This window comes from Sus scrofa, chromosome 8 (genome assembly GCF_054392235.1).
Source record: "Sus scrofa isolate SSC_HxYL_T2T_F1_AM1 chromosome 8, Sscrofa_HxYL_maternal_Yorkshire_Landrace_v2.0, whole genome shotgun sequence".
NCBI classification, from domain to species: Eukaryota; Metazoa; Chordata; class Mammalia; order Artiodactyla; family Suidae; genus Sus; species Sus scrofa.
Genome location: NC_139390.1, coordinates 71,586,927 through 71,608,660, shown reverse-complemented (window position 1 = coordinate 71,608,660; position 21,734 = coordinate 71,586,927). Strand labels below are relative to the sequence as shown.

At 40.6% G+C, this 21,734-nt stretch overlaps 1 protein-coding gene and 1 pseudogene across 3 annotated transcripts in view; one reads left to right on the top strand and one right to left on the bottom strand.

Moving 5' to 3' along the window:
- Nucleotides 1-776: 776 nt before the first annotated feature.
- Nucleotides 777-1,482, bottom strand: LOC100737945 (ribulose-phosphate 3-epimerase-like; annotated as a pseudogene).
- A 4,890-nt stretch (nucleotides 1,483-6,372) lies between these two features.
- The window catches only part of CENPC (centromere protein C), a 77,547-nt gene continuing 62,185 nt past the window's right edge, over nucleotides 6,373-21,734 (top strand). For all 3 annotated transcript variants that reach the window (XR_014812618.1, XM_013978751.3, XM_003482404.5), the window contains exons 1-5: nucleotides 6,373-6,598; nucleotides 12,038-12,084; nucleotides 13,796-13,866; nucleotides 14,601-14,695; nucleotides 20,315-20,420. Coding sequence is in view for 2 of the 3 variants with exons in the window: in XM_013978751.3 (XP_013834205.3) it covers nucleotides 6,581-6,598; nucleotides 12,038-12,084; nucleotides 13,796-13,866; nucleotides 14,601-14,695; nucleotides 20,315-20,420 (337 nt within the window). In the remaining variant the exon portion in view is untranslated. The remainder of the gene's footprint in view (nucleotides 6,599-12,037; nucleotides 12,085-13,795; nucleotides 13,867-14,600; nucleotides 14,696-20,314; nucleotides 20,421-21,734) is intronic.

The following is a 21,734-nucleotide window of genomic DNA, read 5'->3' as shown; positions in this document are numbered from 1 at the left end:
GAAACAGACAAACATAAGGAGTTCTTTGCTTTTGGAAAACAGCCACGATACAACAGAAAATCCTTTTTAGAAATTCAGAAAAAAAGCTTTTTTTTCATTATGGCTGATATGCCTTTCTTATGCATTAAGACATTTCTGTTTATAACTTTCTTTAATACAGCCATATTTTTTACTCTTTATAAAAATCCAGTAAAAATGGTATTTTACCACACTGATCTTTAAATTCCATCACTAAAAAGGGAATTATACACACTTTCTAACCTCTTGGAACATTATGCATATTGAATGTATGCATGTATGTATGTATGTATGTATTTGCCACACACCTGCTGCATGTGGAAGTTCCTGGGCCAAGGATCGAACCTATACTACAGCAGCCCAAGGTGCTGCATGCAGTATCAGTGCTGGACCATTAACATGCTGTGCCACAAGAGAATTCTTCTGTATATTTTAGTCATAGGAATGAATATTCCTCAGAAAAGCATCACTGCCTTCATTGTAGTATGATTTGGTAGTCAGTATTTTTATTTTCCAGTAAAAAGATCTCATGAGCAGAAACCTGGGACTCCTAGAGGTTTCATTAGTGGAGAGCATGTTTCTGAGCAGCTTCTGAACAAATTTTCCTTCCTTCCTAGGGCCACACCTATGGCGTATGGAAGTTTCCAGGCTAGGGGTCGAGTCGGAGCTGCAGCTGCCAGCCTACACCATAGCCACAGAAACACTGGATCTGAGACATATCTGCAAACTTTGCTGAACCTTGTATCAACACTGAATCCTTAACTCACTGAATGAGGCCAGAGATGAACCTGAGTCCTCTCGAATACTATGTTGAGCTGTTTACCTGCTGAGCAAAGCTTTCTTAACAGGTTGATCATAGATCTGGGGTCTTCACTCCTCACTATGGCTCAGCCAGACACCGTCATTTTAGCTCCTGCCTCAGCTCACTTATGGGTGGTGTCAGGACCTACTTCCTCATCAACCGCTATGTCCGAAGACAGGAATTGGGTCCTCAAAGTGAAACTTTGCCATCATATCTTCCATGAATTTCTGCCCTCCAAACCCAGGTTCCACTGTCATAACCAAGGTGCGAAATACTCAAGTGTAGTTCCTGGTTTGGTAGCAAGGCCAACCTTCCTTCCATTCTCCTGAATGTCTTTAATCAAAGCCCCAAGGTCCTCAGTAGACTCAAGATGAAACATGTATTGACTGGTGCCTGCTACAGCCATTGGCTTTACCCAGTGTTCTGGCCTGGATACCATCATGTGCATGTCAGAGAAATGGTCCTGGCCAAGATGCCTTCAGAGCTTTGTATCAGAGCTTTGCACCACAGTGTGACCAAAGGTGATGCTGGGAACAAAATCCTGTCCATTACCTCCAGGTGCAGATAACTGGCCCCAGAGTCCAGCAATCCAGGGCATTTGGCTCCTAAACTGGCCAGGTTGCTTTTGAGGGTGGATAGCCAATCTTGCAGCTGGACACCATGGTGCTGGTTTCCTAGAGCAAATTACCCAACCCATATAGCTTCTTTGATCTGAACCAGACTCTGGTCAAAATTCACACATTGCATTTGGTTTATGTGTTTCCCTCTCTTGCTCTTAATTTCTCAAGTCAAGTTTATTGAGGTATAATTTACAGCAAAGGTCACCCTTTTTTTAGGGGCACAGTTCTAAGAGTTTTGACAAATACATGGAGTCATATAACCACCATCATCATCAAGGCATAAATTATTTCCATCACTGCAAAAAGTTCCCTCCTGGCTCTTTGGAGTCAATATCTTCTTCCTCATCTGGCCTCATGCCCTGGTAAACAATATCTCTTTCTGTTCTTACAGTTTTATGTAGTCACATACGTGCACTGCTACAGCAGATAGCCTTTGATGTCTGGCTTCTTTCAGATGAAACTTTTGAGGTTCATCTGTGTTGTTGTGTGTCAGTAATTTGTTTTTGTTGCTGAGGAGTATTCCATAGTGTGGGCCCACTATGACTTATTTATTCATTCACCAGTTGATGGACATATTGCCAGATTAAGTCAATTAGAAATAAAGCAAACTTTAAGTTGTGACTGCAGCTATGTTATAATCTCTAGAACAAATTTATTTATTTATTTATTTATTTATTTTTGGCTGCGCTCAGGGCATGTAAATGTTCCTGGGCCAGGGGTGGAACCCATGCCACTAAGTGACCCAAACCACTGCAGTGATAATGCTGGATTCTTAACCTGCTGAGTCACAAGGAAACTCTACAGATTGATTTTTTATTTATTTTTTATTTTTTTGTCTTTTTGTCTTTTCTGGGGCCGCATTCGAGGCATATGGAGGTTTCCAGGCTAGGGGCCTAATCAGAGCTGTAGCCACTGGCCTACGCCAGAGCCACAGCAGCTCTGGATGTGAGCCTTGTCTGCGGCCTACACCGCAGTTCACGGCAATGGAGGATCCTTAACCCACTGACCTAGGCCAGGGATCAAACCCAAAACCTCATGGTTCCTAGTCGGATTCGTTAACCACTGTGCCATGACAGGAACCCCCAGACTGATTTTTGAAATGTCATGGTAAGGTCTAAAATGTTCTTTAATAGAGGAGTTCCTGTCAGTGGGTTAAGGATCCGGCGGATCCCTTGTTGCTGTGGCTCTGGCATAGGCCGGCAGCTGCAGCTATGATTCGACCCCTAGCCTGGAAACCTCCATGTGCTGCGGGAGTGGCCCAAGAAATGGCAAAAGCACACACACACACACACACACACACACACAAAATAAATAAATAAATAAAATTAATTTAAAAAATAAAATTAAATTAATTTAAAAAATAAAATAAAATAAAATGTTCTTTAATAGAATTTTACTAATCACAAATTTGAAATTATCTACAACATAAAATCATAAATAACTAAAAGTTTCTACTTCTTTTTCAAGTTAAATTTCTGTATACCTTTTCCTCCATATACACACTAATACACATAATTCATAAATACATAAACACACACATACCACTTACCTAGGTGCAAGTCAACTGTCATAGCAGTTCATTAAGATTGATCTTGATGTATTTTGGATGTAAAGGGATCTGTAAGGACAAAGTCTGGGTTTTATAAACATTACTCCATCAACTAGCAACCTTATTTTAGGATGCCAAAAATGTGGTGGAGCTATGAAGTATTACGACAGATGCAGAGAGCACTGAAAATTTGGGGTGATGCGGACTCTCCGTAACTTTTTGTTTTCATAAGGGTGCTGCTCCATTTTCTCCCTAGAACAAACCAGTTCATTGCCAACACCCCCTGCATTGCATACCAGTATATGTCATCACATTTCAGGTTCCTCAAAATGCCTCTGAGAATTACTATTTCCAGTAATGGAGGGAAGATGATTGTACATATGGAACTTTACTTCTGTGATTGCACTTGCTAAAAGTTCTCATGGAAAGGTAAAAAGAGTACAGTGATTTAGTGCTCAGTTCTGGAGTCAGAATCCAGGGGTTCACCCCCAGCTCTGTCATTTAATGGGGGTGTGATCTTGGGCAAGTTACTTACAGTCTGTCCCAGTTCTGTTGTCTATAAAATGTTTTCTCATAGGAATGTTCTAAAAATTAAATAGGTTACTGCATGGAGAGTATTTAGGGTAGAACTTGCTGTACACTATGTGCTCAATAAATGGTAGTGTGTGTTATCTATTCCAAATCTGAGACCAAATTATATAATGTAGCACAGTTTACAAAACTTCTACTAGGTCAAGTCTAAAAATCTCCATAATAACACTCATAGCATTATTTATTGAATTCTTGCTATGTTCTAGGCATTTCTACTAGGTCTTAAAAGGAATTAATCCATATCTCAACAACTTTAATGTTATTCCCCTTTTAAAAACAAGAGAATCGAGAAAGTTATAGTTTAATTAACCTGCCCTTTATATTAGTGGAGTAGAGTGGAAGCCAGGGTTGCCTGATTTCAAAGTTAACTTTTAATCCCTCTTCCCTAAAAAAAAAAAAAAAAAAAAAAACTGAGTAGGCGATGACATTTGTTAAAGCATTACAAGTTAAAAAAATCTATTTGCTCAGCTCTTGAAGCTCTTTTTTTTTGTCCTTTTGTCTTTTTAGGGGTGCACCTGTGGCATATGGAGGTTTCCAGGCTAGGGATCTAATCAGAGCTACAGCTGCTGGCATACACCAGAACCACAGCAACGTCACATCCAAGCCCCATCTGCGACCTATACTACAGCTCACGGCAACGCCGGATCCTTAACCCATTGAGTGAGGCCAGGGATTGAACCTGCAACCTCATACTGCCTAGTCAGATTTGTTTCTGCTGTGCCATGATGGGAACTCCTTGAAATTATTGATTAATAAATTTATTCAATAGGTAATGTATTTTATTATGTATTTATTGACTATATTCATTACACTGTACATTTCATACCTGTGATTCATTTATTTTGCAAATGAAAATTTGTATCTCTTAATCTTCCTCACCAATTTCTCCCCTCCTGCCACACCCCTCCCATCTGGGAACTTCCTGTTTGTTCTCTCTATAACTGTTTCTGTTAAGTTTGTTTTTTTGTTTTGTTTTTTAGATTCCACATATAAGTGAAATCATACAGCATTTGTCTTTCTTTGTTTCACTATTTCACAAAGCCTAATACCCTCTAAGTCCATCCATGCTGTTAGAAATGGCAAGATTTCATTCTTTTTTGTGGTCCAGCAGTATTCCATTGCACACACACACATCTTCATTCATTTATTGATGGTAACTTAGGTAGCTTCCATATCTTGGCTACTGTAAATAAAACTATTATGAATATTGGGGGGGCAGGAATCTTTCTGAATCAGTATTTTTCTTTTTCTTGGATTAAACACCCAGGAGTGGAATTGCTCATATGGTAGTTCTATTTTTAATTTTTTGAGGGGTCTCCATACTGTTTTCCACAGTGGCTGCACCAAGATACATTCTCACCAATGGTGCACAAGGGCTCCCTTTTCTTCACATCTTTGCCAATTTTTTATTATTATCTTCTTGATAGTAGCCATTTTGACATGTGTGATTTCTCCATATTATTTCAATTTTCATTTCCCTGATGATTAGTGATGCTGAGCATCTTTTCATGTGCCTACTAGCCATCTATATGTTTTCTCTGGAAAAATGTCTATTCAGATCTTTCACTATTTTTTTTAATCTTTTTTTTTTTTTGATGTTGAGTTGTGTGAGTTCTTTGTATATTTTGGATATTTACCCCTTACTGAATATATTGCTTGCAAATCTCTTCTTCCATACAATAAGTGGCCTTTTCATTTGTTGATAATTTCCTTCGCTGTGCCAAAGCTTTTTTGCCTGATATAGTCCCACTTTTTATTTTTGCGTTTATTCCCTCACCTAAGGAGAAGGTAATGTATTTTTTGATTAAAATTCCCTTGCAAATTTTTATTAAATCATAAAAGTAGGACATAGTTTCACAGAATCATCAAACAGGTCAAGTCTTCAGAACATCTAACTTAACTCTCGCATCATGTAACTAATGAAACAGCCAGAACAGGGTCTGAGCTTGTCCTAGATGACATTGCTAATCCAGGTTTCAAGACTCTTGATTTAGGGTTCCTTTCAGGACATTATGCTTAAATGATAACACTTACATAGACCATTTTGTTGCCAATGCCTCACAAAAACATTACCCACATTTTTTTTTTTTTTTTTTTTTTTTTGTCTTTTTGCTATTTCTTGGGCCGCTCCCGCGGCATATGGAGGTTCCCAGGCTACGGGTCTAATTGGAGCTGTGGTCTCCGGCCTACGCCAGAGCCACAGCAAGGAGAGATTCGAGCCGCATCTTCAACCTACACCACAGCTCACGGCAACGCCGGATCGTTAACCCACTGAGCAAGGGCAGGGACCGAACCCGCAACCTCATGGTTCCTAGTCGGAGTCGTTAACCACTGCGCCACGACGGGAACTCCTACCCACATATTTGAAAAAATATGTGATCCATCATCATTATACTATTGTTCGTTTCAGAGAAGATGCAAAATGAGCTGGGTGTGGCTGACGAGACTTAGTAGTAAACTACTTCTGCACGTTGGAGCAGGGGCAGGTGCGGGGAGAGAGAGAGAGAGAGACAGAGACAGAGAGAGACAGAGAGACAGAGAGAGAGAGACAGAGAGAGAGAGAGACAGAGACAGAGAGAGACAGAGAGAGACAGAGAGAGAGAGAGAGAGGAGAGAGAGAGAAGCTTGCCTACCGCGAGGATGGGGGCGGGGCTACGAGATGGGCGGGGCTGTTGGACGTAGGGAGGGCGGGGCTGCGAAAGCCGGACGCGCGAGTACAAGCGAGGGGGCGGGCCTCTAACGGCTTTCCTCCGGAGTCGAAGGGTCCGTTTTGCGCATGTGCAGTCCGTTTTAAATTGCGTAAGGCGCCGGGTGCGGCTGGGCGAGCTCCTGAGGCCGCGGCTTTTCGCCTTCCGTGTCTTCCGCCGCCTTTGGCTGTCCGGCGCTGCTGGGTTCCCGCCTGGCTCCTGCGCTGGTTACTCGGTCTTTGCTGGGCTGCCCTGAGCTGCGGCCGTGTGGACTTCCTCCCCAAAGCCCTGCGCGGGCGGAACCGGCCGCAACATGGCTGCGTGGGGGCTGGTAAGTGCAGGCCTCGGGCGTTCGCGCCGAGGCCGAGGAGCGCGAAGCCGCAGGCGGAGTTTAGGGCTCCGGGGGTACTGCAGTGGGAAAGACGCGGGAGCTCTTCAGAGGCCGAGTGACCGGTGGTATTGTTTCCGCAAGACTTCTTGTAATCCCAATGTGAGGGCCTCTTTCTTGGGAGAATCTTGTGATTGCTCCTTTTGAGCCTCATTCCATCTCTTAGACAGCCAAGAATTTTCTGTTCATGGAAGTATTGAACCGCCTCAAAAATGTGCCTTAGCTGCAGACTTGCTGGGCTAGAGAAGCAGGCGTCAGCTGTGGACAAAGTTTTCAGAGGGGCAGCCCTAGTTAAAAGTGCAGAAGCTTGTGAATGGCTGGAGGGGGGCGGGAACTCATTTTATCGTGTACGTGTTTCTGGACTCTCAGCTTCGCTTATGGTTGCTATACCTTATACAACCCGTATCAACCCCTATCCTAAACTTGTATTTTCTACTTGATCTCCCTTTTAAGAAAATCTTCAACACTGGTGAACTGACGTGTGTAATAAAGTTAGATACGTATGCTTGTGAGTATAAAGAGGTGTCCACAAAACATATTGCGGGCCATTTCCGTAAACAATGAATATTGCCCATCTTTAAGCTAGCAGCTAGTGCAGCAACCACCCCCCACCCCCTTGTGGCTCTGTGGTAACGAACCCGACTAGGATCCATGAGGATGCGGGTTCCATCCCTGGCCTAGCTCAGTGGGTTAAGGATCTAGGGATGCCGAGAGCTGTGGTGTAGGTCGCAGCGGGGCTCAGATCCAATGTTGCTGTGACTGCGGTGTAGGCCGGCAGCTGTGATTCAACCCTAACCTGGGAACTTTCATATGCGCGGGTGCGCCCCTAAAAGGCCAAAAAAAAAAAAAAAAAAAAAAAAATTGAGAACGAGGAGTTAGAGATTATCCTCATTCATTCCTGTACTTTAAGGTTTCTAACTGGGTGTGATTTTGCCCTGTAGGAGACATTCGGTGATATCAGGAAAAATTTCTGGTTGTCCTGAGAGGGCTTGCCAGGGACATGTGATGGTGGAGGTTAGGGAGGCTCTCCCAACAGAGGCATCCAGCTCCTAATGTCAGGAGTGCTGGGGTTCAGAGACCCTGCTGGGTCGTATATTATTTTCTTTGAGAAACATAATCTCACAGTGAATGAAACTAAAATTGAAAATTGAGTGAAAAATAAGTTGTAATTGGCAGCTTTTGAGTGTGTACTGATTTTGAAAGTTAAAACATTTTGTGTCCTGACTTTTAGAATTAGGAGACCTCCTTTGTCTTGTTCACCACTTGTTTTCTAGTGTGCCTAAATAGCATTTGGCCCTGTGGTAGGTGCTTGATTCCTATTTGCCCAGTGAAAGAACTGTCTTACCCTTGAATTTTTTCTATTTAAAATTAAGAGGAATTTAATACTTTACAGGTGTTATTTAATGTTCAAAAACATCCAGTGTGCAAGTTTGATAACTCTTATTTTATTGTGTGACACTAGAAGAGTGACTTAAATTAGGCAAGGTAGTTAGCTAAATGTTCTCAGGAGTTTACTTAAGTATTTTATTTTAAATTGCTGAGTACTGATAAGAGACGTAAGTGCTTGAGTTGTTTCCATCAAATGACTTATGATAAAATGCAGACTTAGATGTCTTTGTTCCTTAGTTTGCTACCTGTAAAATAGATTTAATCTTTTGCTCCTTAGGCACCTTGCAAAGATAACAGGCTGTGAGAAACACTCTTAAAGACATTTCTATCTCATAATTTATGGTCGTATTTATTTGGCATGTCAATAAGATAAAAAAAAATGGTGTTTTTGTGATACAATGCACTAGGCAGGATTTGGGAAGAATTAAACTAGTTTAAGACAAAGTCTCTGCTCTCACATTTTCTTTCTTTCTCTCTCTCTCTCTCTCTCTCTCTCCTCCTTTCCTTTCCTTTCCTTTCCTTCGTCTTTTTGCCATTTCTAGGGCCGCTCCCATGACATATGGAGGTTCCCAGGCTAGGGGTCTAATCGGAGCCATAGCCGCGGGCCTATGCCAGAGCCACAGCAACTCGGGATCCGAGCCTCGCCTGGGACTTATACCATAGCTCACGGCAACGCTAGATCCTTAACCCACTGAGCAAGGGCAGGGATCGAACCTACAACCTCATGGTTCCTAGTCGGATTCATTAACCACTGAGTCACGGTGGGAACGCCTCACATTTCTTAAAATATAATAGAGGTCTTCATCTTCCTGAATAATTCAATCCAAAAACCATTAGAGGCCAGGGAAGGTAGCAGCCCCGATAGGGAAGCCTTAGTAGAGGCAGGAGTTTGGCTCAGCTCAGGATGTCAGAGGAGCTGAGTAAAGACAATGGAGTAAAGAGAGGTTTTCACATGGGATGGGGTCATTTATATCCCGTTGGGCCAAGTGAAGGTGAAGCTTACTAAACATTTGATATTGGTAATAATACATTTTTTTTTTTTTTTTTTAATGGCTGCAACCGTGGCATATGAAAGTGCCCAGGCTGGGGATCTAATCGGAGCTGCAGCTGCCAGCCACACCCACAGCCACAGCAATGCCGGATCCTTAACCCACTGAGTGAAGCCAGGGATCAAACCATAGTCCTCATGATACTAGTTGCGTTTGTTACCACTGAGCCACCACAGGAACTCTAAATACATTAATTTTTAAAAGCATACTATCCATCCTATTACTACCCAGTTTTCCACTAAGAAATGTATTCTAATTAATTAATTTTTTGGCCATACCCGCAGCATGTGGAAGTTCTCAGGACAGCTGCAGCTAGGCTGTAACTGTGGCAACACTGGAAACTTAACCCACTGCACTGGGCCAGGGATTGAACCCATGCCTCAGTAGCAGACATGAACTGCTGCAGAGACAATGCTGGATCCTTAACCCGATGGACCACAGCAGGAACTCCTTGAACTAGAGAATTTAACTTTATAGATTTTGCAATGAAAAGATAGGGCACAAATACTGCAAATATGCTCTGCATCTCTGTTTTCATCATGTCCATGTGTTTTATTTTTCCTGTTGTTTCCATGACTGGGGCTGCTCCTTTGTTGGGGTTACCTATTTTCTCTTTCTAGAGACATTCCAGAATTTTTTTATCCTCACTTTTTTGGTATTTCACTCTTTCATTTTGCTGGCCATTCATGTCCTAGAAATTTGGAAGGTTTGAGCTTTTTAGGTTATATCTCTTTTTCTTTGTTCTGTCTGAAATAACTATTGGTCAGCTGTTAGACCTCCTGATTTTTTTAGATCTTTATTTTATTCTTCCTCCTATTTTCCTATTTTTCATCTCCTCTTTGACTTTTGGTCTGTGTTTTTTTGTTTTTTTGTTTTCTTTTTAGAGCCACACCTACAGCATATGGAGGTTACCACGCTAGGGGTCCCAATCAGAGCTACAGCTGCCGGCCTATACCACAGCCTCAGCAACATCAGATTCGAGCTGCATCTGCAACCTACACTGCAGCCCATGGTAACGCGGATCCTTAACCCACTGAGCGAGGCCATGGGTGGAACCCAAAACCTCATGGTTCTTAGTCAGATTAATTTCTGCTGCACCACAATAGGAACTCCTGTTGTTTTTTTTTTCTCCTCAGAAATATCCACAGCTTTATTCCATTCTTTATTTTAGACAATTATGTTTTTAATTATTAAGAGTTTTTCTACTCTCTGTTTAGTGTTTATGGTATAGTGTTTATAGTGTGTGTGTGTGTGTATATATATATATATATATATATATATATATATATATATAAAACTTTTGTTTTATGAGTCTGGTATTATCTCAGATCTCTCCTGAAGGTACTAGTTGAAGTTTTTCTTTTTTTAAAGTTTTCTTCTTTGTCATCCTTGATGTTAGTTTCCTTTTGGGTCTTTTCCCCACAATTGTTAAATTTAATATTGATCTTGCTTTTTTGGTTTTGGAGACTTTTTTTTTTTGTCTTTTTTGCTTTTTCTAGGGCCTCTCCTGGGGCATATGGAGGTTCCCAGGCTAGGGGTCCAATCAGAGCTGTAGCTGCCGGCCTACGCCACAGCCACAGCCACAGCCACAGCCACAGCCACAGCCACAAGGGATCCAAGCTGCATCTGCATCCTACACCACAGCTGGATCCTTAATCCACTGAGCAAGGCCAGGGATCGAACCTGCAACCTCATGGTTACTAGTTGGATTCATTAACCAGTGAGCCATGACGGGAACTCCTGATTTGGAGACTTTTAATGTCTAGTTTTTAATGTTTTAGAGACTTAATGTCATGGTTGCTGGTGATATTTGAGACTGAGACATTAGGGTACTGTTTTTGATCTCTGTGTTTATGGGGCTAGGGGAAGTGTGTGTGTGGGGGGTTCTACTGCCCTGTATATAGGTTTTCTTTTATTGCTCTCTTTTTATTCCCCTTCCTGTCTCTTCCTCCTGCAGATCTTGAGTTTCCTTGTTCTGCATACTTGTGGTTTTTCCTGGCTTATTAACTTCACTCCTCATTCAGGACAGTATCCTCTCAGCTTAGTTTAGGCTGCCTCTGCTTTTATTCTGTTTCATCAGTTATCCCATTTCATTTGTTTTTCATCTTCCAGAGTCTTCTTTTCCATTCTTTTTTTTTTTTTAAACATTTTATTGAAGTATGGTTGATTTACAATATTGTATTAATTTCTGCTGTGCAGCAAAGTGACTCAGTTATACATATACATGTATTCATTCTTTTTCAGGTTCTTTTCCCAAAAAGGTTATCACAGAATATTGAGTAGCCTTCCTTGTGCCATCCTGTTTCATTGTTGTTTTAAGGCAGTTTAGTCCTTTAAAATTATTTTAGAGGCTTCTCCCTGCAGGGAAAGGAGATAAGTAGATATTGTTGGTAAACCAACTTGAATTATTAGAAGCCCAGATAATATGATTTTGATCATGGAAAAGATATGGGAGGAGGTAGAGGAGAGGGAAGAGGAGGAAGAAGATGGAATAAATCCCAGGGTAAGGAAACAGTATAGGGTTTGGAAACAGAAGATATGAGGCAAGTTCTTTTCCACTTGATTAAGAAGAATTCGTCTGTATGGTGTTACGACAGGCAGTCAGCAAATACTTGCTGAATGAATAAATGAAGAAAATAGATTTTCTTTTTTTTCTTTTTTTCTTTTTCTAGGGCTGCACTGGTGACATATGGAGATTCCCAGGCTAGGGGTCGAATTGTAGTTATAGCCTCTGGCCTATGCCAGAGCCATAGCAACCTGGGATCCGAGCCATGTCTTCGACCTACACCACAGCTCACGGCAACCCCAGATCCTTAACCCACTAGGTGAGGCCAGGAATTGAACCCGCAACCTCATGGTTCCTGGTCCGATTCGTTAACTATTGCGCCACGACAGGAACTCCAAGAACGTAAATTTTCACCACGATGATTTACTTTTCTTTCAGGATCATCTCAAAAATGGCTATAGAAGAAGATTTTGCCGACCTTCCAGGTAATTAATATACTTAAGTGCTTAAAGTGATTTTTATTCCCATCTTCAGAAAGTGGAATTTTTTTTTTTTTTTGTCTTTTTTGTCTTTTTTTTTTGTTGTTGTTGTTGTTGTTGTTGCTATTGCTATTTCTTGGGCCGCTCCCACGGCATATGGAGGTTCCCAGGCTAGGGGTTGAATCGGAGCTGTAGCCACCGGCCTACACCAGAGCCACAGCAACGCGGGATCCGAGCCGCGTCTGCAACCTACACCACAGCTCACGGCAACGCCGGATCGTTAACCCACTGAGCAAGGGCAGGAACCAAACCCGCAACCTCATGGTTCCTAGTCGGATTCGTTAACCACTGCGCCACGACGGGAATTCCAGAAAGTGGAATTTTTAAATGAAGAAAGGAAAAACTATTACTTCTAACTGAAATAGTGGTTTTTTTTTTTTTGTCTTTTGTTGTTGTTGTTGTTGCTATTTCTTGGGCCGCTCCCACGGCATATGGAGGTTCCCAGGCTAGGGGTTGAATCGGAGCTGTAGCCACCGGCCTACGCCAGAGCCACAGCAACGCGGGATCCGAGCCGCGTCTGCAACCTACACCACAGCTCACGGCAACGCCAGATCGTTAACCCACTGAGCATAGGGCAGGGATCGAACCCGCAACCTCATGGTTCCTAGTCGGATTCGTTAACCACTGCGCCATGACGGGAACTCCTGAAATAGTGGTTTCTTTGCCCTCTGGTTATGAATAGTCATCCTAGTGTTTTATATACAGAGAAATATTAATGCAAGCAGTGCAATGACTTAATGGCAGTGAGAAAAGAAATTCACCTGATTAAATGATGAACCAGGAAGAGGCAGTTTCAGTCCCTACTATATGACATCTATGAGTGGATTGAATGGTAATAATTGGAAGATACAGTTTATTCTGTGGGACTAAAGGAAAATGTGGGTGTGGTTCTAAAAAAGCAAGAGAAGGATCTTTGTGGTGATGGAACTGTTAAGTATCTTGACTCTGGTGGTCATATCTGAACTTTCAATTGTGATAAACTGCATAGAACTAAATACACAAACACACAAATGAGTGCCTGTAAAACTGGAGAAATCAGAGTATGATTGGTGGATTCTATCAATATCAGCATTCTGGTTGTGAGAGTATACTATATGGTTTTGTGAAATGTTACCATTATGGGAAATTGGATAAAGTGAACAAGGGATCTCTTCTGTGTTATTTCTTACAACTGCATATGAATCTACAGTTATCTCAGTGTAATTTTTAATTAAAAATGCATATTGATTCATAAGCTCTTGTTAAGGTTAAAGATACTGAATCAAAAGTGCATTTGAGATCTTGTAGGGAAGACTTAGTTGGAACTAACAGGACTTGTGACCATAGGGTCTTTATTAAAGAAGCATTTCAGAAATGATTGAATTTATTCCAAAAAGTTTGTTTTTAGATATAGCAATAGTCTGAAGTAGCTCTAGACATGCGTTTTCAATCAGCAAATATAATTCTTAATGTTGACATGACCACTTTATATACTTTTCTGGAAACTCTGGGAATTTCATATCCTTGTTTTGTCCTGAGATAGATGATAATTTTCCCATTAAATAAAAATTAATTTTTATAATAAGGAGATAAGGAATTTTCAAGGTAAATTTTAATAAGTAGCAAATATCTTTTGGAAATGATATGTTAACATTTTCCCTTCTTTCCTTCTTGTTAGAGCACCTGACATTAATACGGAGCCAAACCAGAATATACTGGAAATCTTACTAGACTGTTTTGAAGAGAAAAGTAAGGCTTCATTTCTAGATGAACTTTGAGGGTTGGGATGGATGAAAATATAAATTTGTCCTATTAATATCAAGTTCAGCACTGGAGAGCTTGAGATAATGTTTGGTGATTTACACCGCTTCCTAAAGAAAAGATAAATTATGGCAAAAACGTTTCTAAGTGCTAGTCAGCATCAGAAGGTATTGGAATTTAAGAATAGGCCAACAAAAGAAAAATACAGATAGTGGAAAAATCATCTCTTTACACGCTCTGAAAGAACTGGCACACAGTTCTTCAGGAATCTTGTTTGTCTTTTTCTTGTTTTCTTTTTCTTCTAATCTAATTTAATTTAATTTTTTGTCTTTTTGTCTTTAGGGCTGCACCTGAGGCATGTGGAGGTTCCCAGGCTAGGGTCTAATCAGAGCTGTAGTCACCGGCCTACACCACAGCCACAGCAACAGGGGATAGGATCCGCATCTGCGACCTACACCACAGCTCACGGCAGTGCCGGATCCTTAACCCACTAAGCCAAGCCAGGGATGGAACCTGCAACCTCATGGTTCCTAGTTGGATTCATTTCCTCTGCATGATGATGGGAAATCCCCTTGTTTGTCTTTTTCAGTTCCTAATGTCTTGTAGGAATATTTGAATATTGAATTGATGTTTGTACCTCATTTAAACTAATTGCATTTAAAAGAGTCATAGTGTCAGGTTTTATACATATTTTGTTTTTAAACATTTTTAACTTTTTTTAGGTCTTCCCAGTGATTTTAGCACAAATTCTACAAAATCAGGACTTAATTCAACACCTAAAATAAAAGACAATTATATTCAGTCACCAAGAGAAGAGGTAAGTCCAAAGGGAGAGCTGGTACAGGTTTAATATTTTGATGAATGAAGCAATACACAATATAAAGTTAGGTACATTTTACTTAAGTTGTTTGTAAGTCTTATTCTTGAAAGGGAATCCTATATTCCCCTTGAGTTTATATAAAATTTAGAGGTATTTTGTGAAAATTTTGGTCTGACATTTCCTGTATTTGAAATTTGAGGTCTGGGAATTAGAATTATCAAATTACAACGCAATTATTTTTTATTCTTTCTAAACTAATGCTTAAATTAGGTTTTGGTGAAAGTGGGCTACTATTGAAATTTCCTAATCCAGGTTGGCAAGTTTGATTATTTTCTAAAAACTGAAGACAATTTATTGCTAAACAGAGGAATAAGTCTTTTATTGATTGTATATCTTAAGAGGATAGGTTGATTTAACTCTACAAAATAGATTTTGGAATAGAGTTTTTTTTTTCCTTTTTACCGCCACACCTGGGGTATATGGGAAATTCTGGGCTGGGGGTTGAATCAGAGTCGCAGCCACAGCAACACCGGATCTGAGCTTCATCTACCACCTATGCCACAGCTTGCAGCAATGCCAAATCTTTAACCCACTGAGCAAGGCCAGGGATTGAACCTGTGTCCTGATGGATACTGTGTCAGATTCTCAACCTGTGCCACAAAAGGATCTCTGGTAAGAATTTATTTATTTATTTATTTATTTATCTTTTGTCCCTTTAAGGCCACACCTGTGGCATATGAAGGTTCCCAGGTTAGGGGTCTAATCAGAGCTGTTGCTGCTGACACCACAGCCACAGCAATGCCGGATCCTTAACCTACTGAGTGAGGCCAGGGATTGAACCCACAACCTCATGGTTCTTAGTTGGATTTGTTTCCTCCACTTCGCCAGGACAGGAACTCCATGATAAGAGTTTTTGAAGCTAATGATTGAAGGCACATTATTCAAAAATACAATATTAATTAGCGAAAAGAAGCATACATAGGACATACTTTGTTTTATTGTGCTTTGCTTTATTGCCCTTCATAGATAGTGTGTTTTTTACAAATTGAAGGTTTGTGCAGCCCTGTTTCAGGCAAGTCTGTCATTGCAATTTTTCCAACAGGATTTTCTCTCTGTGTCTCTGCATCATATTTTGGTAGTTCTCATATTTCAGATGTTTTCATTATTATTATATTCGTTATGATCTGTGATCAGAGATCTTTGATATCGCTATTGCAAAAAAAGGATTTTCAGAATGCTCAGTTGAAGGTTAACATTTTTTAGCAATGTCTATTTTAAAATATTAAAGTATGTGCTTTTTTAGACATAATGCTATTGCACACTTAATATACTATAAAATAGTGTAACATAACTTTTACATGCCCTGGGAAATCAAAAAAATTCATGTGACTTTATTGGGGTGATCTGGAACTAAACCTACAGTATCTGTGGGCATGCCTGTAGTGCTGAAAATGGCATTCACTAGAAACTTACATAAACAGATAATTAAGGAGTTCTTATTGTGGTTCAGCAGTAACAAACCTGACTAGTATCTGTAAGGACATGGTTTCGATACCTGGCCTTGATCAGTGGGTTAAGGATCCGGCGTTGCTGTGAGCCGTGGTGTAGGTCATAGAAGTGGCTTGGATCTAGCGTGGCTGTGGCTGTGGCATAGGCTGGCAGCTGTAGCTCTGATTTGACCCCTAGCCTGGGAACTTCCATATGCCGAGACAAAAACAAAGCAATCCAAGCAAGTAATTAAACATGTATAGCCTTTTGGTTCCAAGAAATGAAGACAGATCCATTTCTGTTAGAATTGAGAGACCTTCTTTAATGTGCTAAATTATCTTGATTTTTGCAAGTTAAATCACTGAGTTTCCTGGGATAATCTTGACTTGGACATAAAGTATTAACCTGTTTTGATGATTTGGTTTGCTAATATTTAATGTGTTTGCATCTATATTCATGAAACAATATTGTCTTTTTCTTTTTTCTCAATAAGTTCTTGTAGGGCTTTCGATTCAAGGTTGTGCTAGAGGTTCTGTATTTATGTAGGATGAGTGGGTCAGCACTCCTGTTGGAACAGCTAGTTAAAAGAATAAAGTGCAGACAAGTCATATTTTTAGAGACATGGAGAACTGTGGAAGAAACAAGGACTAGGTAAAACTAAAATTCCAGAAAGAAGAATCCTTAAAATATGAGTTGATGATTGTTAGTCATTTTCTTCCCTGAGAGTATTTGCCAGTTTGGGCAAAAACTGAGGTTGGCCTAGACAGAAGGAGTCTGCTGTAGGAAAGCAGGGCTGTTGTCACTTGTGCAGAGGTGGGATGTCAAATTGGAATCCTGGAGGCACCCCAAACTGATCACCACTTTTCCTCAAAGAACAGTTGTAATTTCTGAGGTAGTGAAGAACTTTAGGTGGGAGTAGTGGAGTGAAACATGTGGTTTTATTGGGCTAAGAAGGCAGAATCCAACTGCAGGAAAGGGGCCCACTGCAAATTGCCATTTTGAGGTATTTTGAAACAGTCTGGGGCTGGAGGCTAAAAAAGTTAAGCAAAACTTCCAAAGGGCTCACCTGAATACCTTTAAATATTTTTAAGGGCTAAGTAGGTTCACCAGGCTCAGTTACCCAGGAGAGCTCATTTTGAAGAATATGGCAGGTTATGAGTGGACTGAGTGGGTTTTACTAAAATTTCAACTCAGACCCAGCTCAATCCTTGAGAGTGAGGATCTAATCATTTCAATCCAATCTGCTTAAAAGGAGAACCTACTCTATAGAAAGATATTAGGAGCTCCTACTTTTTTTTTCTTTCTTAAATCAATCCTTGAGATTTTGAGATAATTGGAGATTTACAAGCAGCTGTAACAGATAGTAGCAGGCAAGACCGTTTATGCCTTACCTAGTTTCCTCTAAAGGTAACATCTCGCAAAACTATAGTATAACATTACAAGCAGGATATTGACATTGATATAGACAGGATATAGAACTATTCTGTCATTGCAGGATCCCTCTTATCCTTTTGCAGCAACACTTCTGTCTCACCCTCACCCCCTCAACTCCTGAAGCCCCTAATCTGCTCTCCATTTCTAGTTTTGTCACTTCAGGAATGTTTAAGTGGAATCATAAATTAAATAACTTTTTGAAATTGTCTTTTTCACTCAGGATAATTCTCTGGAGCTTCATCCAGGTGTGGTTTTTTTTTTTTTTTTTGTTTTTTGTTTTTTGTTTTTTTAGGGCCACATCCATGACATGTGGAGGTTCCCAGGCTAGGAGCAGAACTGGAGCTACAGCTGCTGGCCACAGCCACAGCATCTTGGGATCCAAGCGTGTCTGACCTACACCACAGTTCATGGCAATGCTGGATCCTTAACTCACTGACTGAAGCCAGGGATCAAACCTGTGTCCTCATGGATCCTAGTTGGGTCTGAGCCAACTGGGATTGCTGAGCCATGATGGGAATTCCTCATCCAGGTTTTTGTTGTATCAGTAATTCATTTCTTTTTATTGCTGAGTAGCATTTCATGGTATGAATGTACCACAGTTTGCTTGGCCATTCACTTTTTTCTTACCTTTCTTTTGATTTAGTTGTCTTGATCTTTAAATTTATTGATTTTCTGTTAATTTTCTACTTTCTTTCTTTTCATTCTTCTGGGATTTTTAAAAAACCTTAGTGAGGTTTCAAGAGGGAGCAGAATATAATGAAAACTTGCTTTCGTTACTTTAGGAATTGTGCTTTATTCCATAGCGTATCCACTGAACTAGCAGTGCAGTGGCTCATTATTTATGTATTCCCCTATTGATAGATTTTTAGATTGTTTCCCTCTATTCATTCTCACAGGGATGTAGTGAACACCTTTGTTTATGCTTCCTTATATGCATGTTGTAAACTGATTTCTCTAGATATGTACATTTCAAATGAATTTGTTAAATATGGTCAGTTTTTTCTACAAAATAATTTACTGGTTTTCTTCCCCACCTGCAGCATATGAATGAGATTTCTTTTTCTAGATTTTTGAAATTTATGACTTGATGTATTTCAAATTTTCAAAAGAAAATATGTATATACGTAACGTGTTGGAAATAATATAAATGAACACCCACGTGGCCATTCCTCAGTGTAAGAAATACCAATGCCTTTGAAGCATCTACACGCCCCTTTTTATCCTATCTTTTGCCTGTCCTCCCTGCACAGAGATAACTACTGTCTTGAATTTCATACTCATCATTTCCATCCTTTGCTTTATAGCTTTACCGCTTATGGGTGTATGCTGACATTTGTGTTAATATTTCTTCCACTACTTATGATGGTGGTCCTCCTACCATCCCCATCCACATGTTGGGTGCTTCCCTAAATAGGACCCAGGAGGCTCTGCAGTAGTTAGTTGTACTTGTGACCAAGATTGACTGTAGGCATACAGCCAGGATACAGAGCCAAATTGGTAAGAGAGAAAGATGCATCACGTGGAGTCTGGAGGAATCCAGGTCAGGCTTCCTATGCTCTCTAAAGAGACCACCCAGAGTACACTCATTCCATCAACTTGTGAGATGCTATAAAACATATAGTCTTTCTGCCCTGAGAAGCCTTTTGAGACCTAGCCTATTTTTATTAGGGGCTGGTTGTATGGGTACCTTCTGCCTACCAGAATTCTATATTCCCTGGAGAAGTAAAAAGTAGGTGTTCACCATAAATCACATTGTTTATACAAACAGTCTAGGCAGGCTGGCGTAGCAGGTACAACCTTAGCAGTTGGTAATGGAAGAAACATTTTGAAAACCAGGTGCACAGGTGCCAGCCAAAGGCTGGTCCTTACTATAAGCAGGTTTTTAAATGATCAGGCCTGCTACATTAACTCCTACCTGCATGGAGTGAATTTCCTGCATGTATGTATGTATATATGTATATGTGTGTGTGTGTGTGTGTGTGTGTGTGTGTGTGTGTGTAGTGTTTTACATGATTTTGCATCTATTCTGAACTTCATTATTATTGTTTTTTTTTTTTTTTTGGTCTTTTTGCCTTTCTCTAAGGCCACTCCTGCAGCATAAGGAGGTTCCCAGGCTAGCGGTCTAATCGGAGCTATAGGCACCGGCTTATACCAGGGCCATAGCAATGCTAAATCTGAGCTGTGCCTGCCACTCACAGCACAGCTCATGGCAATGTTGGATCCTTAACCCACTGAGCAAGGACAGGGATCGAACCCACAAGCTCATGGTTCCTAGTTGGATTCGTTAACCACTGCGCCATGACGGGAACTCCTATTCTGAACTTTATATGATGAGATTATATACTTGTGCAGCTTGCGTTTTTAACATAATCATTCATGTTGCTGTAGTTTATTCATTTCAATATTATATTTGTAATATGTTATATGACTATACCATAATTTTTTATCCAGTCTTCTGTCAGAACAGATTTTTAAAAACTGTTCAGAGCAACATTGTTTCTATGTTAGGTTATATGAAATTTCAACTTTACTAGATAATGTGAAATGATTTTCCAAGTAGTTATTTAAATATGTAACTTTACCAACTGGTTTATTGTTTTTAAATACTTGTGTTTTTTTTTTTCAATTTAAAAACAAATGTGTTTAATCAGAATTGATAATTTAATAAAGTAGATCATATTGTATCTCTTTCAGATTCAGTGCCAGAAAGCACATCCAGAATCAGATCCAGTTTCTTCAAAGAAGAAACAAGCCTCTATGCAGTTAATTGTAGAACCAGGTGAAGCTGTCAACACATCAGGTTGGTAGCATCCCCATGGGTTATGTTTGCATATATATATATTATTATTATTTATTTTTTTGTCTTTTTGCCTTTTCTAGGGCCGCTCCTGCGGTATATGGAGGTTCCCAGGCTAGGGGTCTAATTGGAGCTGTAGCCACTGGCCTACGCCAGAGCCACAGCAACACAGGATCCGAGCCGCGTCTGCAACCTACACCACAGCTCACGGCAATGCCAGGTCCTTAACCCACTGAACAAGGCCAGGGATTGAACCCAGAACCTCATGGTTCCTAGTCGGATTCGTTAACCGCTGTGCACAACGGGAACTCCTATATATTTGTTTTTTAGGTCTGTACCTGCAGCATATGAAAGTTCCTGGGCTAGGGGTCAAATCGGAGCTGCAGCTCTTGTCCTGCGCCACAGCCATAGCGATGTGGGATCCGAGCCACTTCTGTGACCTACGCTGCAGCTTGCAGCAATGCTGAATCATTAACCTACTGAGTGAGGCCAGGGATTGAACCCGCATCCTCATAGATACTAGTTGGGCTCTTAACCCACTGAACCACAATGGAAACTCTTTGCCTAAGTATATTAAAAAGTTACAGATGGTGAAGGTAGCACATATTGTTGGCTTGAGTGACAAGGTTACGGTCAGCCTAGGCAGAATTGTGAAATAGATTAAGTTGTCTTTGATTCCCTCTCAAGTCCATGATCAGTGTTTTTGTTTTTAACATGAATAATAACTTTTGTCTGATTATTATCTTTTTTTTTTTTTTTTTTTTTTTGCTTTTTAGGGCTGCACTTGCAGTATATGGAGGTTCCCAGGCTAGGAATCAAATCGGACCTGTAGCTGTTGGCCTACGCCACAGCCACAGCCACAGCCATACAGGTTCCAAGCCACATGTGCAACTTATACCATAGCTCATGGCAACACCATTTCCTTAACCCACTGAACGAGGCCAGGGATCGAACCTGCAACCTCATGGTTCCTAGTCAGATTCATTTCCTTTGCGCCATGATGGGAGCTCCTAGTTATTACCTGTTTCTTTGTTTTACTGGTAGGAATGTTGCCTCCGAGGATGTGATAAGAGACATTAAGAATTGTTATAGGGACCATTGCTTTAAGAGTTTTCAAATAGATTTTTCTTTTTCCTCCCTCCGCCTCCCCTCCCCTCCCTTGCCTGCCTACCTGCCTGCCTGCCACCCTTCCTTCCTTTCAAAAGAAAACAACAGTGAATATTATCTCACGTAGTTTCTGTGGATCAGGAATTCAGAAGCAGCTTATTTAGATGGTTGTGGCTTGTAATCTCTCTTGGGGTGGTAGTCAGGGTTGGC